At 37.5% G+C, this 21,277-nt stretch overlaps 1 protein-coding gene across 1 annotated transcript in view; it reads right to left on the reverse strand.

The window, feature by feature from the left end:
- The window catches only part of SLC2A13 (solute carrier family 2 member 13), a 328,147-nt gene that overhangs the window by 254,791 nt on the left and 52,079 nt on the right, over window positions 1–21,277 (reverse strand). The window contains exon 2 of the mRNA XM_031462748.2: window positions 13,636–13,795. Coding sequence (XP_031318608.2) covers window positions 13,636–13,795 — 160 coding nt within the window. The remainder of the gene's footprint in view (window positions 1–13,635; window positions 13,796–21,277) is intronic.

Raw genomic sequence — 21,277 nt, forward strand, 5'->3', positions numbered from 1 at the left:
TCCCCACCTTTTATTTTTCTAGTCACAGAGAATCTTGATATTTTCTGAAACACTGAGATTAGCTCAGTAACAATCTCGGAAACTTTGCCCTGAATACAGGGATGGTTTTTAGCTATATTCTCTAACAATATCCATCCACTGTCTTGCACTAAACTGAACAAAATCAAATGACAAAATTGTATTTGTAACTCCAATAGTTTTATTTCCATCCTCTGTCTTCTAGATTGCATTCTCTTCATATCCATTTGCTGCTGATTTACAACCAAGTCTGTGTTAGCCCATTGTAATAGTGCAAATAAATTAGAGGAATATCACAAATACTAAGATGCTATGCTTTATTCTTTAAAACAAAACTCCACAGTTTCAAACTGGCATGTGTTCACAAATAACCATGAAGTAAACTCTAAAACTTTTTTCTTCCCCCTGAAACATTTCATTGAAAATAAAATGGGTTAGCAGTCAGAATCAGTAAATTCTTTGCAAATGTTACCTTATGAAGATTTACTGTGTTTGCTTAGAAAGTTAAGGTCGAACTTTTTGTCATCTCGCTGAGATGTTATTCAGCTGTTTACCCAGCAAACATCTCCTGAATGGAAGTTCAGTGCCAAACTCTAAGCCATTCATGGGGCATCATGAAAAAACTTCCCGGAGAGAGTCAGTGTAAATCTTTTCAGATCTCCCCAAGCTGCAACGTTCCAGCGATAATACAGCATTATACCCGATTTAGGGTAGTGAAAGAGTTTCTCCTTAAAAAGACATAACCCAGACCCTTCAAACCACATCCAAGAGCACTGTTCCTTCAGCCCTACATCTGGAGCTACCCGCCTTCACTGTTCAACACTCCTACGGATTCTGAGCTTTTTCATATAATTCTTACATACGTTAAGTAATAATTACATGAGTAATGCATTCACTACAAGATCCCTATTCTTGGATTTACAAAAGAAATGGCTACCTTCATATATCGTATTAAAATATTTACTTGACAGTCACCAAACAAAAATTACGTTTTATGTATGTTCCTTGTTAATGCAAAAGTTTTTAAATGCAAAATAATACTGAGCTTAGCTACCTGCTATAGTTACAACTTACATGACAATAAACTTTTAAATTTTTGTTCATCACTCACAACTCCATTTCAATAGATAAGAAATTAAAATAAGAAAATACCTCCTAATTGAGACCCCAGTCTAGTAACGATTTATGGCTTTCATTGTAAGTCAAACTATAACAGACAATTTTCCTCTGTCATTAAGGACCATGTAGAACATCAAAACCAATAGCTGATCCACTTGAAAATCTGATGGCAGTTAAGGGAGTAAACATGAGACACCCAGCTAGAGGTATACAATAAAAAAAAAAAAAACAAACAAAAAAACCCAATGTATCAGGTTGGATTCTTTCAAAGAAAGAAGTGATGTGATACAGCCTCAGCAAATGAGCAAAATCTGTGTTACCTAGTGAATGAGTCTGTAAACTGTTAAAAAAAAATCATAGCTATAGATGTAAACATAGACATATGCCAAAGAAAATATTAACTATATCTACATAGGGAAAAACCTCTCAAAGAAATTTAATATCAGCACGTAAGGCAAGTGGCTTGGCTAAACTTATTTAGTGTTATGGTTACAGCAGAAGCAGCAAGACATATTTTCTTTGATAGAATAAGATTAGATGTTACTTAAGTAAATGAGTGTGGTATTTTGCAGAGATATTAGATAGTTTTAAACAACATGGCAAAATGCACTGACTTGTACAAAATTCACAGCACTAGCACTGAAAATAATGCACACACAACCATACCTACATACAATCCTCTTTTTGGAAACTCTGAATATCTTGCATATGTAAAGGTCTACATTTGAGATTCCAGAGATACAGTAATGGTAAGAGACATTCCCTTGCTTCAAGGAGATTATATTTAGTAATCATGTAACAAAATAAGATTATGTAATTGCTATGATTGAGATTTAGGCACAGTGGAACAGTAAGGAGAAAAGTTATCTCAACAGAGGATATTGGAAAAAGTGTCATGGCAGGAACAACATTTAAAGGATCGCTGGCCAGTGCAGAAAAGGAATACAATGGAGGGAGCCAACATAGACTGACTTTTCATGAAGAGATACAAGGTGTACCATTCTATGAGCTCTGAGAGATATATTTATGTACCCTTGTAACTACTGTCCCAATCAAGAAGCAGAACATTACCATCATCCCAGAAAGTCCCTTAATCCCCCAACCCCTTTCCAGTCAATCCCCACTGCCAGAAACAACCACTGATTGAAATTCCATCCCAACAGCTTATTCTGCACGTTGATTAACTTCATGTGGAATCACAGGCACCACTGTCTTTTGTGTCTAGCTTTTCAATCATGCTTTTGAGATACACCCATGTTGTTGTCTTGATTATTTTAACTTTATAGTAAGTCTTGAAATCAGGTAGTGATTTCCTCCAACTTCTTCTTCAAGACAGTTTTGGAAATTCTAGGTCCTTTATTTTTCTGTAAAAATTCTAGAATCCACTTGGCCATTTCAACGAATTTGAATGAATGTCAGCGGTGACAGTGGACACCTCTGCCTTGAGTTCCATCGTAAGGGAAAGCAGTCAGACTTACCCCATTGAGTAAACAGTTGGTGGCAGGTTTTTTTTGTTGATGCCCTTTATTGAGTTCAAGAAGCGTCCTTCTATTCTAGTTTGCTGAAAGGTTTTATTACAAATAAATGTTATTCTATCAAATGTTTTCCTGCATATATTGAAGTTGATCATATAGGTTTTCCTCCTCTGAATAATTTCAACATGGTAGCTTGGACAAATTAATTTTCATATGGTAAACAAACTGACTTTGCTGGGACAACTGACCTGCTCATGATTTATTATCCTTCTATATATTATTTGGTTTGATTTTACTAGTATTTTAAGGATATTTTTAATCTGTGTCTGGAATTTTCTTTTCTTGTAACACCTTAGGCCAAAATATTTTAGAGTTATGCTGGCCTCAAAAACCCAGTTGGGAAGTATTACTTCTACCTCTATTTTCTTACAGCTTTTGTTTAAGCTTGGAGCTATTTCTTCCTTAAATGTTTTACAGAATTCACCAGTGAAACTATCTGGGCCTGGAGTTAGCTTCTCAGGTAGGTTAATAATAATGATTCAACTTACTTAATAAATAAAGAGAGCTTCAGATTTTCCACTTTACCTGGTGTCAGTTTTTAGTAGGGTTATGATTTTCAAAGCATTATGTCCATTCCATCTAAGTTTTTGAATTTATTGGCACAAAACTGTTCAAAGTATTCCCTCATAATCCTTATTATGTCAATGGGAATGACATGCTTTTACTATTGATATTGATTATTTGTGTTTTAGCTTTTTCTCTTAATCAGTTAAATCAGTCAATTTATCAATTTTATTAATCATTTCAAAGAACCAACATTGGTATTTTTTTTCCCTATTGTTTGTCTGCTTCCTATTACATTGGCTTCTGTTCTTTATTACATTCCTTCTATTTTATCTTGGTTTAATATGCTCATAATTTTCTAGCTTCTTAACATGAAACTTAGGTCATCTGAGAGCTCCTCTTCTGTAATAAAATCACTTTAGCTCTGTATTATGCTCTAAGCACAAATTCTACAAATTTTGATAGACTGTATTTTCTTCCCACTCAAACTATTTTCAAAGTTTCCTTCTGATTTCTCCTTAGAAACATGAGTTATTTAGAACATGCTGCTTTAATTTCCAAATAGTTGAAGTTTTCTTGTCATATTATTGATGCCTAATTTAATTCTACTATGGTCAGAGGACATATTATGTAAGAGTCATTTTTTAAAATTTATTAACATTTATTTATGACTCAGGATATGGTCAGTTTCAGAGAATGGCTGATTGTGAACTTGAAAAAGAATATGTATACTGCAGCTGTTGGGTGCAGCCATCCACAAATGTCAACTGTGGCTAGGCAGTTAAAGAGTGTTTTCCAGTTTTTCTATAAACTTAACTGATTTTTTGTCTACTTTTCCTCTCAGTTGCTAAGAAAAAAGTTAAACATTCTCCAAATATGAGCCTGGATTTGTCTGTTTTTTTCCTTTAGTGCTGTAATTTTTAAAATTGTGATAAAATATGCATAATAAAGTTTCCCATTTTAATCATTTTAAGTGTACAGATCTGTAGCATTCACAATGCTGTCCAACCACCATCTTCCAATTTTTGTTTATGCATTCTGAAGTAAACTATACATTCCTTATCATTCTTACTTCTGATGAATTGACTCTTTTATCATTATGAAATGTCCCTCTTTTTTGTGGTTTGCCCCTTAGCTTTATTTTTCTTTTTCAATGGAAGTACAATTGCAGTGTGTCAATTTCTGGTGTCCAGCACAATGTCCTAGTCATGCAGATACATATGTATATTTGTTTTCATATTCTTTTTCATTAAAGGTTATTACAAGATATTGAACATAGTTCCCTGCATTATACAGAAGAAACTTTTGATGAAATGTCCCTCTTTGTCCCTGGTCATACTATTTGTCTTAAAGTCTATTTTGTATAATTATTAATATAGCCACACAAGCTTTTGTAGAATTACAGTGTGCACAGTGTATCTTTTCCCATTCTTTCACTTATAACCTATCTACAGCATTGGACTTAAAGAGTGCCTCTTCTAGACAACATAAATTTGTGCCATGCTTTGCAGTGATAATTTTTTTGCATTTAACATAATTGTTGCTGTAAGTCGATTTTAAGTCTACCATTTTACTATTTGCTTTCTCTTTGTCTCATCTGCTATTTATTCCTGTGTTCTTCTTTTCCTGCCTTTGTTCAGGTTATCTAGATTTTTTAAGTATTCCATTTTAATTCTTATAATGGCTTCTTAGTGGTATCTTCCTGTAATCTATTCTAGTGGTTGTTCTAGGGATAAAAATGCATCTTGATTTATCAGTCTACCAAGAGATACTGTAATTCTTCACAAACATAGTTAATTCCATTTTCTGCCCCCAATTTTTTAGCTATTGTCATCATATAGTTTACAACTTACATTATCAATTGCACAATACATTTTAATGTAAACAGTCACATGTCTCAAAAAAATTGAGAGAAGGAAAAAACAAAGTCCTCTGCATATCATATATATGACAGCTGGTGTGTGTCTTCCTCACTGCAGATGGGTTTCCAACCAGTGTCATTTCCCTTTGGCCTGGCAAATTTCCTTTAGCACTGCTTATAATGCAGGAGGTCTACTGGTGACAAACTGTCCTAATTTTAGATTACCTGAAAATGTTTTTATTTTACATACGCTTTTAAAGGACATTCTCCTACTAGATGGACAGATTTTTCTTTCAGTATTTTAAAGACGACATCAGGTTGTCTCCTACTCTCCACTGTTTCTAATGCAAAGTCAACGGTCAATTTCAATTGCCCTCCCCCTTCATGTAATGTGCCTTCCTTCCTTGGATCCCAGTTCTCTTTGTGTCTTTCATTTTCAGCTGTTTGGTTATGATATGCCTGGGTGTGGTCCTCTTGTGTTCCTTGGGATTCTCAGAGCTTCTTGAATTGGTAAGTTACTGTTTTCACCAAATTTGGGAAATGTTCAGCCATTATTTCTTTACATATTTTTTGCTCCATTCTCTCTCTCCTCTGAACTCCAATTACATGTACATTAGACTGCCTGATAGTAATTAGATGTAAGCAAGACTACTCACTATTGTACTTCAGGTCCTGGAGGCGCCCTTCATTTCTTTTTTGACCTTATTATTCTCTCCTTTTCAGATTAGATGATATCTATGGATCCCTCTTCAAGATTCCAGAACTTGTCTTCTGTCATCTTCAATTTGCTGTTAAAGCCCATCCAGTAAATTTTTTAGATTTTAATTTCTAACTTCAGATATTGTACTTTTGGTATTAGAATTTCCATTTGGTTCTTTTTTTTTTTTGTAAATGTAGTTTGCATTTCTTTGCTGAGATTCTCCATCTGGTTACTCAGAAAGACTATCTTTATGTTTAAGTCCTTGAACACATTTATAAAAGCTATTTTAAAGTATTTTTCTGCTAATTCCAACATCTGCATCATCCTGGGGTTTGTCTATATTGACCGGTTTTTCATTCACTTATGGGTCACATTTTCTGCTTATTTGCATAATTGTTTATTGCACTCTGAGTATTGTGAACAGATAAACTCTGGAGATTAAGATTTAGGTCTCTTCTAAACATTGACTTTTTTTTTTTTAATCTGGCACCTTGAATCTCTGGATGCTGATTTATACTTAGCGTAAATCTGTTTCTGTTTTGGCTTGCTGTTAAGGCAAATTCCTTAATCATGCAATAAAGTTTTTATTCCTAAGGTGTGATGCCTCTAGGATTTCGATGGAAATTGCGAGCTGTTAACCTCTCTAGCCGGGCAGATTTCAAATTCATATATATCACCCCTATGGGCGTGAACTAAAACCTCTCTCAGCTTTCACCATCTTCTAATTACTGCTCTCTGCAGCCTCCATAGACCTTCCCTGTAACAGTCATAGTCCAGGGATGATTGCGACAAATTAATGTTCAGATTTGGGGGCTTCCTCCTCCCTGGGTCATGCTTATCCTGGATTTCCTCCCTTAAATTTCAGCTACTCTAGTTATCCCAACTCTAGTCACTGATACCATAAGTCAATAAAACTGCAGTTTTCTGCTTAAGTCCCAGATGCATCATGGATTGAGGACTGCCCGCAGAGAAAAAGCCACAGGTGTAGATATCACCATGAACTGCTCTCTTCAGGGATCAAATCCCCCTTCAGTTCCAACCTACCCTTGGTGCTGGGGCTCTCCAGTGTCTTAAATTGTTTTTTATATTCTGTCTATGATGTACAATGGTTATCTTCAGGGGAGATTAGTCTTTTACAGATCAGTCTCATTAGCAAACTCTGTTAACTTTTTACCTGGAAAATTCATATAGTTGAACGTGAGGGCGATTTTTTATTGCCAGCTTTATGCAGGATAGAGACTCATCCTAAGATTTGCTGGAATAAGAGCAATACCTAGGAATATTTAAGAGTTTGTAAGTATGTTCACAGCCATTATTAACTCATTTAATCCACACAATAACACTGTACAATTGCCGAAGCATTAGCTAAATGAGGATGATAGAGATTAGATACATTAATTCATGTGCTGTTAAAGCAAGTCTCAAATGTCCTCTTCCCACTATACTACAATACCTTTACGATAAACAGAAATATATCTTGTGTCTTAATTCCGTCAATAATAAAGTCACAAATACCCTCAGTATTAGGATATTTACTTTCAATCAGACTGCTAACCAAATCCATCTTTCTTAAAACGGCCAATGTCAAAAATTACAAGAATAAGTTCCTTAGCATAAACTTGTTTAGAAATGTCACCCTCTTTTAAACATGAATCTGAAAAGCATTTTATTGGTATGTTCTTTAAACTGTAAAATATTATGGGGGAGGGAGGCTCATAAATTTTTTTCATCCTAAAGTAATGTTGATTTTTTAAAAAATTATTTTCTAGGACTGTCAATTAACAAACCCAAACTCAAACCCAAACTCAGCGTACTGTTAAAGACAGCGCAATGGATTTAAAATTCTATTCATACCTGTTGAAGACTAGCCTTCCCACTTCACCCTCAGACTCCCAAACAGTAATCAAAGCCTCCCCCAGCCACCCTAAACTTCTCACCACTGCCCAAACACAACTGGCTCTTTCACACTCTGAAAATTATATTTCACCTAGAAACTTCCTCCCCCTCACTCTGCCTGGAACTCTTTTGTTCCTAAGAGACTCAGCTCAAATATCATTCTATTGTGAAGCTAAGCTATTTCTTCCCATTGAGAGCTCCCATAACACTATCATTTATTTAACACGCTGATGAAAAATCTTTTCTTCATTAGTCTGCAAGGTGCTTGATTGCTTGAGGACAGGTACATTTCTTATCAATCTTTCTATCTCTAGTAACAAGTATAACAGTAGTATGCAGTGGGTGCCAAGAGGGCCAGTAAATTTTGAACATCTCTGTCATGTTAATCATGGACTCACATGATGGCACGCTCTGCTCAAAAAGTGATAGCTTCCCTTTGCTTGCAGATAAAAGTTCAAGACCTCGAGCCTACAATTCACAGACCCCCTACAACCTGGCTCTAACCTACCTGTACATCATCACTTCTGTTTCAAGCCTCCTGATCCTGAACTTGTCAAGTCTATTCTCTGCCCCCACATTCACCTCAGTCCCTTTGAAATCCTGCCCATTCTTCAAAGCTCAGCACAAGCCTCACAATGTCCATGAATTAGCCTGAAGATACTCCAGAAAAATATCTCATATAAATGTCACTCACACTAACACTTTGTGCTTTTCATTCAACACCTATTACTACTTCAAATTTTCCTTCTCCAGCAAAAAGAAAACAGGAAAACAAAACAAAACAAAAAGAACATCATGTGAATGATGAAACATGCAAAATTACCCAGCACACTTGGATACAATGCAAATAGTTGTATATAGTCTAGTGATGTGGAACAAGATAATGGTAGTTTAAAAAAATTAAATCTTGAGAATTAGTAAAAGTCAATATAAAGGGGAAGAATTTAGCCCCTCAATAGATATACCCATTCTTTTAAAATATAAATCACATGATGATTTATGTAACCATAAACAGAGGAATATTTGAAAATCAGCTCTAACCAAGAGAGGACAAGGAGGGCTCTGGGGCCCAGAGACGCATGTTATTTTGAGGGATGGGCACTTTCATAGGCTCAGAAACCAAGTTTCTGTCTCAGATTTTTATGTTCAATAAGAAACACATATGATTAATAACTTAGTTTTTCAGCTATCTGTAAAGAATATCTATTCCTCAGCATAAATTAATGAAATGATATTTTGGTTTATAATCAATATCTTTTTACTTTGATTAAGAGTCTCTTCTCTGGGGCCCAATCAATTTTTCACAATTTCAGCTTAGTTCAATAAGCATTTATTAAGCATCTACTATGATCCAGGCCCTTTCCTAGACCTAAAAATGAGTAGCAGGTCAGTGACATTAAGAAGCTCCAAAGTGAGTTAGAAGAAATAGACAAAATAAGCAAGCAGTTCAAAAATAAGACAATGAGTATAGAAGTAAAGTCAAAGTGAAGCCATGTATACAAAGGATTATGAAAGGACAAAGGGACAAAGACAGTTTCACATGCTGTACAAGTGGAGATTTAAAGGAAGAACAAATATTGGACCAGTAAACCAGGACAGGGTAGAAAGACGTTACAGGCAAAGTGAACAGAAGGCGAAAAAATCAACACGAAAAAGCAAGATGTGACTGGTTTACAGGCATGGTTGTTGTATAAAGGAGGAGTGGGGGTGGCAACAATGAATTATAAAATCTAGAAAAGCAGGCATGATTGGATGATGAAAGACACTATAAACCATGATAATGAGGCTTTTTTTCCCTGTAGGAAATGGAAAGTCTTTTAAGCATGTTAGCAGTGGCACACCCAGAGAACTGCTTTAGACAGATCACTATGGTGGGTAAGTTCACGTGCCAGGCTTTAACTCAGCAATTAAGAAAAGAAAACCTTTCTTTGCTTGAGGTGTGGCAAGTAAATCTCACTATGTTCAATAAGCACGATTAAAAAATATTAGCACAGAAAAGGGCAAACAGTGATAAAATGTCACATAGTAACTACAAAATAACTACCATCTTTATAAGCACTAATAATATATTAAGTAAAAAGAGAATCTCAACATCAGTAGTCATGAGGGAAACGCAAATCAAAATCAAAACCACAACGAGATGCAACTTACTCCACTCAGACGACAAGAATCAAAAAGACAGACAATAATAAAGGTTCACTAGGATACGGAAAAACTGGAATTCTCATACTTTGCTACGTGGGGATGCGAAATAGTGTTAGCTGCTTTGGAGAACAGTCTTGCGGTTCCCCAAAAGGTAAACACATTTAACATATGACCTAGTAATTCTATTCCTAGAATCTATACACCCAAGAGAAATGAAAATACATGTCCACTCTGAAACTTGTACATAAATGTTCATAGCGGCCTTACTTATAAAAGCCAACAAGTGGAAACAACTCAAATGTCTGTCAACTGATGAATGGCTAAACAGACAAAATGTGGTATATCCACATTATTTGCCAGTAAAAAGAAATGAAGTACATGCTACAACGTGGATGAATCTTAAACACGCTGAGTGAAAGAAGCCAGTCACAATGGACCACAGATTAATTCATATGAAATACCCAGAATAAGTAAACCTATAGAGAAAGAGGGTAGACGAATGGTGGCCCTAGAGTTGGGAGGGGCTGGGAAGTTTGGGGATGACAGGTAAGGGGTGCACATTTTCTTTTCACGGTTAATGAAAAAATGTTTGAAACTTGACTGTGGTGATGTCTGCACAGCTCTGCAAAGATACTGAAAGGCACTGAATTGTACATTTTAAATGGGTGAATTAAATGGTATATGAATTATATCTCCATCCAAAAACTTAATCTTTAATAATATTTTCAATATGCTTATTTCCCCTTTCCTCATGAAGCCAGATGACTCCCTTCCCAGCAACAGAATGTATTAGGACGCTAGAGTCCTAGAAAAATATCAACATGCAGTCTTCTACTGGCAATTCTTTTTTTCCGAGAAAAATGTATCTTCCAATAGTTCAGCAGAAAACAATTTATTTCTATGGTGTTCAAACAGTAAGAGGACAGAATCTCTGACTCATCTGGCACAAAAGTTGAGTTAGTCTTTCAACAACATCAAAAACTAAGTTTTTCTGTCAGTTTCATCTTCTGTGTATATTAATCTGATTGCGACTGGAAAAATTATCGGTAATCGTATTTTAGCTTATAAACTCTTTAGAAGTAGAATGAGGAAAAAAGTGGTTAGATTTGGAGCAGAAAAGATTTGGCTCTAATCTATACCACTAATAACCATGTGATTGCAGGCAAACGTTTAACTTCTCTGAGAATTTTTTTAATCTGCAAATTGGGAACAGTACTAGTTACACCAGCTGCTCAAGATTTTGGTAAGAATCACGTTATATTCAGTAACAGACGCTGGAATTTTTCTTCATTGTAATGTGAACTACACAGGGCACCACATTCATAAGTTATTTTCACTACTGTATAATCTTTCTCTCTTTCCTAACTAGTATGGAGAAAAGGTATCTGAATTGCTGTATTTAGAGCACAAGGGATTTTTACGGCAATGAAATTATTCTGTATGATACTATAGTAGTGGCTACATGTCATTATGCATTTGTCAAAACCCATAGAATGTACAACATCAAGAGTGAACCCTAATGTAATCTGTGGACTTTGGTTGATAATAATGTGTCCATGTTGGTTCATCGATTGTACTAAATATGCCAAAATGGGGAGGGCTATGTGCAAACTCTGTATTCTCTGCTCAGGTCTGCTATGAACCTGAAACTGCTCTAAAAGAATAAAGTCAATCAATCAATCAATCAATCAATCAATCAATAAATAGCTATATTTAAGTGGTGCTGGGAAAACTGAACAGCCACCAGCAAAAGAATGAAACTTGATCAGTATCTTACATCATACCCCAAAATTGACTCAAAATGGATTAGAGACTTGAACATACAACCTGAAACCATAAAACTCCTAGAAGAAAACGTAAGCAGTAAGCTCCTTGACATATGTCTTGGCGATGAATTTTGAATCTGAGAACAAAAGGAAACGTAGCAAAAGCAAAAATAAATAAGTGAGACTGTATCAAACTGAGAAGCTTCTGCACAACAAAAGAAACCATCAACAAAATGAAAAGGCAACCTCCTGAATGGGAGAAAATATTTGCAAATCATGTATCTCATGAGGGGATTTTATCCAAAATACATGAAGAACTCATACAAACTCAACAGCAAAAAAGCAAACAATCTGATTTAAAAATGGGCAGAGGATCTGAATAGTAATTTTTCCAAAGACACACAGATGGCCAACAGGTACATGAAAAAATGTTCAACATCACTCATCATCAAGAAAGTGCAAATCAAAACCATGATGAGATATCATTTCATACTGCTAGAATAACAGATAAAGACAAATACTGTATACCCTCTCTTATATGTGGAATCTAAAAATAAAAAACAAAGCTGAAAAGCTAACAAACAAAAAACCAAGCTCATATACACAGAAAACAGTGAGTTTCCAGAGGTGGTGGCTGGAGGTGACAGAAATGGGTAAATTTTTTTTTTTTTTGGTTTAAATAAATTGCTTACTTTTTCGAAGTTAATAAAATAAATAAAAATTGCTATACTTAGATTAAAAACATGATATATACTTTATATATTTTCATTTAAAAACAGATTTTTTATAAAAGCATATATATCTATATTATCTATGTTAATAAAATTTTTAACATAATGTGAATAGATGATTTAGATTGTCTTAAAGCTGTGTGGAGTTGGAAGATTAATTGGCTTCCATTGAGCTTCCAAAAAAACTCAAAACATCAGGTTATCCTAACAACAAGTTATCACTTTCCTCTTTCGGTTCTTTTACAGAGTGAAAAAGAAAGATGAAATTTCTTGCTCCTTCAGTTTTTCAGAATTTCTTTTTACTTTGGCAGAGATTCATTCCTTCAAAGGTAAATTTAGTGATTTGGCAACATCTACAGACAGCAATACCTTAAAGAACGGTGTTCTCTCTCTAATGATCCTGAAAAACATAGGTCCTAACTGGCTTCAGTGACTTTTAATAAAACTTCATCAGTCTAAATCATTAATGCCTCATCTTAAGCCATGTGATTTATTGTGCTGCTTACACACAGAAGTTCAATTCCCTACATCCACAGCAGCAAACCCTTTTTCTTCAGCTATTAAGAACTAACTTCAATACTGTAAACAACATGCAGACAAGCACTAGTCTGTCTTGTTCAATACTTTATCCCCAGTACCTACACAGAGTATAGGAAATTTTCATTAAAATTTAAAACCCTGGAAGGGTTACATGAATCTGCTGTTTTGCATACCATGAAGTATACAAAAATCCAGAGCCCAAAATATCTTTAAGCTTTATCATAAGATTAGTCTTTTTTTTTTCACCATATTCAGTTTGAAAATATTTTAAAGCAGTTGTAGAAATATTTCCCTCATCTCTTTTGATTCAAACTAAACCAAATAATGATCAAGAAATAATCTGTGTATTTTAAGTTTACATACATAACATCTTTTTGTAAGGCTAAATCTGTACCTTTAAAGATAGAGGTTTCTTTCATTCAGATCAGAATGGAGCTTCCTAAATCCAAAAAGGATTTCAGCTGCATCTGTAGTTCATGAACAGCTTGCCAATCACTGATACAATTCAGAAACGCCATGCATATATATTGCTGCATTCATGTTTAGACAAATATTGTAAAATACTACACACAGTGTCAAAAATGTCACCTAAATGCTAAAAGCCCTGTAAATATCAATTCTTAATGGTAGGTTCCTTGTCTGTCATGAAAACAAATGTCAGCTTCTTGTCCACTTTCAATTTTGCTGAATGCCATCACTTATAAATTAGCTACAATGCTTCAAAATACCCAGTTAGATTTTTCCTATCATTTCTCAATTGTTCTTCCTCCCCTAAAATCATAATTTACTTGAAAATTCAATGTAAGGACTATTTACAGACCTCCATCCATCCTTTTGGAGGTAACTGAAGGCTCCATCAACAACACTTGCAAAGAACTGCCCTCCTGTGATGAAGAGGGTATTAATGGTGACTAATCGACCTCTTAAATTGGGCGGCGAGACTTCAGCGATGTACACGGGCACCGTCATGGAAGCAATGCCTGTAAAGAAACAGCACACAGTGAACATTAGACGTTTACTCGAGATTCCTGTTGTTACAAATATTAATGATAGACTAAGACATATGCAGATACACACATTATGCGCTTGACTTTCTACTTTAAACAAAGATTTAGCGTATATTTAAAGCTTTTGTTTATAACTAGTGACTGCTACAGATAAGTAAGGACTTGTGAGATACCAATCTGAGTATCATTTTTCACATTATCACTTGAAAGCCGACATATGAAAGTACCCCTAGAGATCTCAGATGACTTTAGAATGCACGGAAGTATGCTTCACAACTTTCTGAAGACTAAAAATAGGAAAATGCTCTCTAGTAGACAAAATTTACCTAAGTATTTTTAGTCTACATGGAAATGTAATCAGGCAATGGGGAGAATCAAAAATCACCCCAAAATACATATTAACTATTCAAAGTCATCATTTCCAGTCGACACACCAAAACTCTTAACTGGTTTACTCATCAGAAATCTGTGCATTAAATTGCCTTATTCAGTTGGCCAGATGTACATTTCAGAAACAGCTTACAACGGACAGCACTTTAGGAATTTCCACTCTTCAAAAACAAATGGTCTTAAAGAGGGGAAGGGTAGAGCTGAGTGGTAGAGTGTGTGCTTAGCATGCACGAAGTCCTGGGTTCAAGCTCCAGGTGCTTCATTAAAAAAATAAAGAAATAAAAACTTAATTACCTCTCCCCACCAAAAAAAAAAAAAAAAAAGACAAAACAAATGATCTTAAACATAAAAGCCTGTGGTGGCAACAGCAGAGACAGAGTAAAATGGAGAAACTCCAGAAGTATGTATTTGGTATCTAGGCTAAAGAGAATCTGAGTGGCGCTGTGAAGGATGAGGAGGAGAGGAAGAATCCGAGGGTGTTCATGGCCCTGAATTAGCAACTAGGAACGTGGTGCATGTTTTGCACGAAGATAAGGGGTATTAGAGAAAATTAAGTTTGGGTAGAAAATCATGTCAAGTTTTAGACAGGCTGAGTCAGAAGTGCTCTGGGAAATATACAAGTAAAGAACAAGCAGAGCTCTCCCTAAGAGTGCTGGGAATATAGATCATTTACATGTAAATATTCCAGCCTCCTCTTTTCTCCTACCCAAATAAGAGTCTTTGCCAAAATAAATAAACTTTTCTTCCTCTCTCATCCTCAAGGGAGAATTTGGTCTTTGCCAGCCTAGTTCTTAAGCTATTACCATGCTAGGCAAAAAAAAAAAAAAAAAAAAAAAAAAGGCTAGAGAAAAAAAAACATGGGCTGAAGATTTAGTTTGTGAGAAGTTCAAATGAAGAAGGCTGGAGGGAGTTGTGAGTGAGAGACTCAGGGGGGTCAGTATGGAAAAAAATTGGGAGCCTAGAACACAGGGACTGATTGAGGCTTGTCGTGGGGGGGCAGGGTGGTTAAGAGATTTTTTGAACTATTGCTGAATTGTAACCTCTGTGCTATTATATTCTTTGTGAAGCAAGAAAGGAGGAGTATTACTATTTAATTGCTTTTAGTTGCTAGACTGCATTTCTTTCAATGTAACTCCAAACTGAGACTGGGTACAGTGGAGTTTGGGGTTTATAAAATATCTGGAGCTCAAAAGATGGTTCTGTGTGGACGGTACATATAATTGAAACCATGGGAATGGATGAGACTTCCCCGAAATGGAACACAGCAAGAATGCCTAGAAGTGAGTCCTGAAAAACTCCGATATTTAAGGAGGAAGAAAGAGACGTGACCAGCAAGCATCTACTTTACCCTTGAATACTATGTTATTTTCTAAAGTCTTTCTATGTTACCATTTTGTATTTCACGCAGGGTCACCCTTTCAGTAGGCAGGCAGGACAAGTATCACTCATTAGCCTTTAGAAAAGGTAAAGAAACCCAGCCTCAGTGACAGACAAGAAGAGATCTTTAGAAAGTCACATAATAAGTTAGTGTCAAGGTGGATCTCATAGATTCAGGTCCCCGAATCTTTGTTAACATGTCACTGAAGGACTGAGTGCCGTGCCTCTGTTTAGGATGTGACCCTTTAGTACTTCCTCAGGCCTGATTTATTTTTGGCCGTCCTACCTTAGCGAGCACACATGAACTTCAAGGGGCAGGAAGGGTGGATCTCTTCCCTGCCCCTACTGTCTGCTATGTGACTTACTGCCACCAAGTGTCATGTTCAAGAGCTCAGATGAATTATTAAAAAAAAAAAATGAGAACTAAATGTTTTTCACTGTATAATTTCAAACTAGACAAGTTTAAAATTTGCTTTCATAAAACTGCTTAATGAAAATGGAGACCATAAAAGAATACTGATGATCAGGAAGAGGAACAGGCTGCAGGGTCACTGTGATTACACCTGTCCAACATGCATGTCAAGCACAGGTCCTGTCAATTCACTCTGCCGTCAATAAAACAACCCACGCAGACCATAATCTGTGGATTTCTAAACGTGATGCCCACGCTGGGAAAGCCTTGAACGTTAAGGCTATGTCACCCCAAAATCTCCTTCCCACTTTGGGGAAACAGCAAAGCTGACTATCCCAGTGAAGGACAGTTAAGTAATACTGCCTAAGATTCCCCAAATTAAAAATGAGGTGCTTCATAAATGAATGTAATTAAAGATATTTAAAGCTGGGGAGTGTTCTATAAAGAGCTTTTGATTTCTGCCCTATTCCAATCAGTAATCCAAAAAAAGAATATCTCATAAAGAAATAACAAATTCTTAATTATCCACACTGAACTCGTGAATTGAAATTAACATAAAGAATGTAGCAGTACAAGCGCTTGTCATTAGCTTATTAGAGTAAACGCAACCACAAAAATCTGTGTTGGTATTGTTTCTGAATATTTATTAAAAGCTAGACTTCTTACAAAATAAAAAGGCCTACATCGATGGAAACTCATTATCACATTTGGCTGGAGGAGTCGCACCAGAAAGCCGCACCTCAGACGTTGCAGTGAAGCCCCAGTTCACGCTTGCCCCGCTGATTGACCATGAGCCGCACGAAACGCTCCTGAGCTCAAAGTTGGCTTTCAAAAACTGCTGGAAGCCCTTTTAAAGCCCTGAGTCAGGGTATAAATAATTTCATAACCAAATAGCATTAGAAAATCCTGTTGTGATGGGTAAATACCCATGAATCACAGCAGCCTCTCAGCACAATAAGCCAGGCAGCAACTAATTAGCTTCCCAGAAGCACATGAAGCTACCTTTTCCTAATAATGCTTCATGAACAAAAAGGATTATGAGGTCCTAATTTCATTTTGTAAATTGTTGCTCTATGATCTCTAAAGAATGAAGTTTAATACAAAGAAAAAGAATCTGTCTAAACAAACAGTATCTCTCACCGTAGCTGTTTCAGTTTGGCGGTCCTGCCCGGGACTGGTATGTCTGCATTCCACCAAAGAGTCAAGTATTTCCATTTACCAGGATGTTAACACCTTAGAATTCAGTTTTTGCTTTTGTTTTTGTCTCTTTCCCGAACAACAAGGCTTAAGACACTCATAAAAACCACTGGGCAATTTCAAAGAGCAGCAAGCCCCACAGAGATGACAATAAATACAACACAAAGAAGAACCAGGTTATGAGAAAGACTGTCTATAGAGATGACATTCCAAACATATCACCATCATTTCAACCCAGTGCCGTCCCTCACAGCCTAAGTGGCCTCTTCCTTTATATAACCTGAGAATATTCTATGGATCTGCCCGTGTTCTTTTTCACTGGTAACATCTCAGTAGAGCCTGTATTACATTGTTTCTCAAAGCAGGACGACAAACCCTTTAATGGAATGTTGGTATCTCATGTATCTTCTGAATTATAATTTGTCTAAGTGTCAAGCACAGACCCGGGCTTAACAGTTGGTGCTTAGTATTATGGGATACGTGCACAAAACCACATCCTTTTAAGTTAGTCTCGACTGGTTTTATACTAAATACGTTATTCATTAAAGACAATTTGGAAACTACAAGTAAGAAGTAAGGTAATGAGAAAGCACCTCTAATCACACCACCCATAGATAACCGCTATTAAAATTCAGTTATAATTTGCAGAATTTTTTTCCCGTAAGTCTATATGAGTAGCTTTAACTCATTATATTGCAAATATTTTTGTTCTAACTGTCCTTTTCCATTAAGGAGTCTCAAACTTCTTTCATAAGCTAGGCAGGTGCCATAGATATAGAAGCCGACTGAGCTTAAGATATAAGGTATAAAGTGGCTTACATAACAACTCAGACACGATGCACTCTGCAGGCCAAAGAAAATAGCCACACAAAACAGATCCACACGCAGCCATATCCAACAATCTTGATACTGGTTTAGCTCCCTTATAGTACAAAATCATCTTAAGTTAACAACATAACATTCCAGCATCCCCCTGACAAATGGAACACACAAAGGTTAATAAGAAATCAACACATTTTCCTCAAGGCAGTGAATTTAGCAGCAGCAACATAAGTGGTGCTCTGTCATGTTCAAGGCAACGTGACATCTGGAGGTAAATGTTCTAAGGACAACAACAACAATGTGGACCCAAACTGGAGCTAAAAGGCTTTGAGTCGTCTGAATATAGATTGTAATCGAATAGGTGTAGATAAAATATAGAAAAGATATATATACAGAATAAGATAAATCTAGGGCTAGAATTTAGCTATAGAAATATTCATGCAATAGATACAAAGACTGGAGGAGTAAAAGAAAAGGAACTATTAAAGAAAACAGTAAAGTATCAAAATAAATGAAAACGCCTCACCAAAACTGTTTAAGCTGTTCTTCAATATAGGGTTGAGTCTTACCTAAAAAGCAGGAACTTGGAGCCAGGAGGAGGAAATCGACTCAAATAAAGACAACAAAATGAAATCAAATAGGGAATGGGTTTGCAAGAACACTAGAAGTTTACTAGCAGAATATGTAAATAATTACAGAAGTAAACACCACCTTGGAGACAGCAAATAACAGAGATGAAGCTGTGTGAAATTTGAAGCAGCATGGGATATCAATTTGAGATGCTGTCCAAGAATGGAAAGCAGAGGTTCTAGTTCAAGATGGCAACGTTAGAAGATTCTGAACTCACCTCCTCCCACAGACACACCAAATCGACAGCAATATATAGAACAATTTCCTCTGGGAAAAAACTTATAAAACTGGCAGAGCGACCCCTTCACATCAGGCAAATGAGAGGCAAGTATCATCGGGCTCCCCAACTTTTAAGACTGGCAACTGAGAGACGAGCCCCCAAAATATCTAGCTTTGAAAACCAACAGAACTCACATCCATTAGACCCACGGTCTGGGACAAACTGAGGAATGGCTCTTAAAGGGCCAGTGCAAAGACTCACCCACCCCAGTGGAGAAGCAATCCTTTGAAAAGTGATCAGACTTAATATGAGACTCATTTTCCACTTTACAGGGGCAGGGGCCTCCTGGGATAGCCTCCAGAGCGCAGGCTGGTGGGCACCATCTTTCTGCTCTCTCTCTGCTCTGCTAAACCTGGCAGGCACCCTCCCCCATTCTTTATTTTTTCCTTTCCTGCCGGTGCATTTTTATGCTCCAGCCAGTGGGTACCACCTTGCACACACCCATCTGCCTTGCTAAAGCCAATGGATGCCATTTTTTTTTCTTTCCCTTTTTCCTCTTTTTCTTCTTTTTCTTTTCTTTTCCTTTGGTATTTTTTCCTTTTCTCAACTGTGCCATCTTTATTTTTAATTTTTTTTATCGAGGTATAGTCAGTTTACAATGTTGTGTCAATTTCTGGTGTACAGCACAATTCTTCAGTCATTTATATGAATATACACATATTCATTTTTATATTTGGTGCCATCTTTGTACCCCCCATCTCTGTCATGATCCAAGAGCTCCAGTGTCTCCCAGAGGGAAACTCCCACACATATCTGGAGCCTGGGTTTTAACTCGTGATCTGTTTTTGTGTAGCTGCTGCCAAGGGGATGCTCCTTGATCTCCTGAAGCTCCTGGTTCTGGAGGCCGGGGGTGGGGGTGGGTAGGGCTTGTGTCCCTGGGTGCCACACGATGGTAACAATTGGAGAAACACTTTTTGGCAGACTGCCACACTCAGAGCACTGCACAAATAGCAGGCTAAAACACACTCCAGCCTTCCCGAGAAATAAGCCTATTTGCCTGTCTGGGAGCTTTGGCCTGAGGGCTGGCTTCTAGTTGGGCACACTTACAGGGCCTACAGAGGGGCTGTCAGTGAACACAGGCAGGGGGAATGTAATCTTTGCACTCTCTCTCTGCCCCACCCCAGCTCACAGGTATCTCACAGGAAGGAGTTTATGCCTTTGTGTGACACCCTGATTTTTGTGGCTGCTGCCAGGGGCTGGATACCTCTACGATGCCTGGCTCTGGTGGCCAGTGGGGCGTGGCTGGCGGGTCCCACAGAACAGTAACCAACAGAGAAAGAGTGCTTAAACCGCTGCCCGCCCCCCACCCCAGGGCACAGGAAGAGCAAGGAGTCAGGTGCTCAGTTTTGTGAAAGAGTCCTATTGGGCGCCATCACAGCAGCAGCCTGAGGGGCAGGCTTCCGGTTAAACACACATCCCAGGTCTGATCGTCGACCTGTCCTGAGACCTGGGAGGAAGGTTACCAACTCCACCCTCTCCCTCTGCAGTGCTCCAGGGCATTTGACTCTTTCCAAGGGGAGCTTTTATACATGTCTGGTTCCCCCACTTTTACAACTGGCACCCTGGTTTTTAGGGCTGCTGCCTAGGAGATAGCCCTTGATCACCTGGCTCTGGTGGCCGGGGGTGGGAGTGAAGGCGGTGTTTCTGGACCCAGGACTGTAACAATCAAAAGGACACCTCTCAGCAGGCTACCACCCCAGAGGACAACAGAGACGGCTGACTGAAACACACTCCTAGGCTTTCTGTGAAAGAAGCCTGCTTGCTAGTCATGGAGGTTCAGCTGAGGGGCAGGCTTCAGCTTTGGCAAACTAGAGGCTGGAAGTGACCTCCCAGAGAGCAGAATGGGGACCAACACTGCTGCACTCACTCCGCCTCCGCCTCGCTAAGCTCATCAGTATCTCTGAGAGGGAAGTTAGTACACTTGTCTGAAGCCCTGATTTTTGTGACTGCCGCCCAGGGGACACCTCCAGATCACCTGACTCAAAGAGCCCACAGGGCTGGCAGTCCCACATGACTATATATATTTGTACTCTTTAAAAGACATTGTCTGAGGGTCTGCCTTCCCATCAGCCTGAATGTAGGTACTGACTAGGACCCTCTCCACTGGGACACTGACTGGTCTTGGCACACCCTCAACAGAAGCTATTAAAAATAAAGTAGGCTGCTTGGACAATCACAGAGGTTTGAGAGATAACCAAGAGCTGGAGCAGGCCTGAGCAATCGCTAAGTTTCATATTCTATACATGGCCAATAATCAAGACTGAGAGAGGTTTTTTTTGTTTCATTTAATACACAGAAACCAAAACAGAGAGCAAAGGAAAAAAAGAAAGAAAGAAACCAAGGAATA

Source organism: Camelus dromedarius, chromosome 11 (genome assembly GCF_036321535.1).
Source record: "Camelus dromedarius isolate mCamDro1 chromosome 11, mCamDro1.pat, whole genome shotgun sequence".
NCBI lineage: Eukaryota > Metazoa > Chordata > Mammalia > Artiodactyla > Camelidae > Camelus > Camelus dromedarius.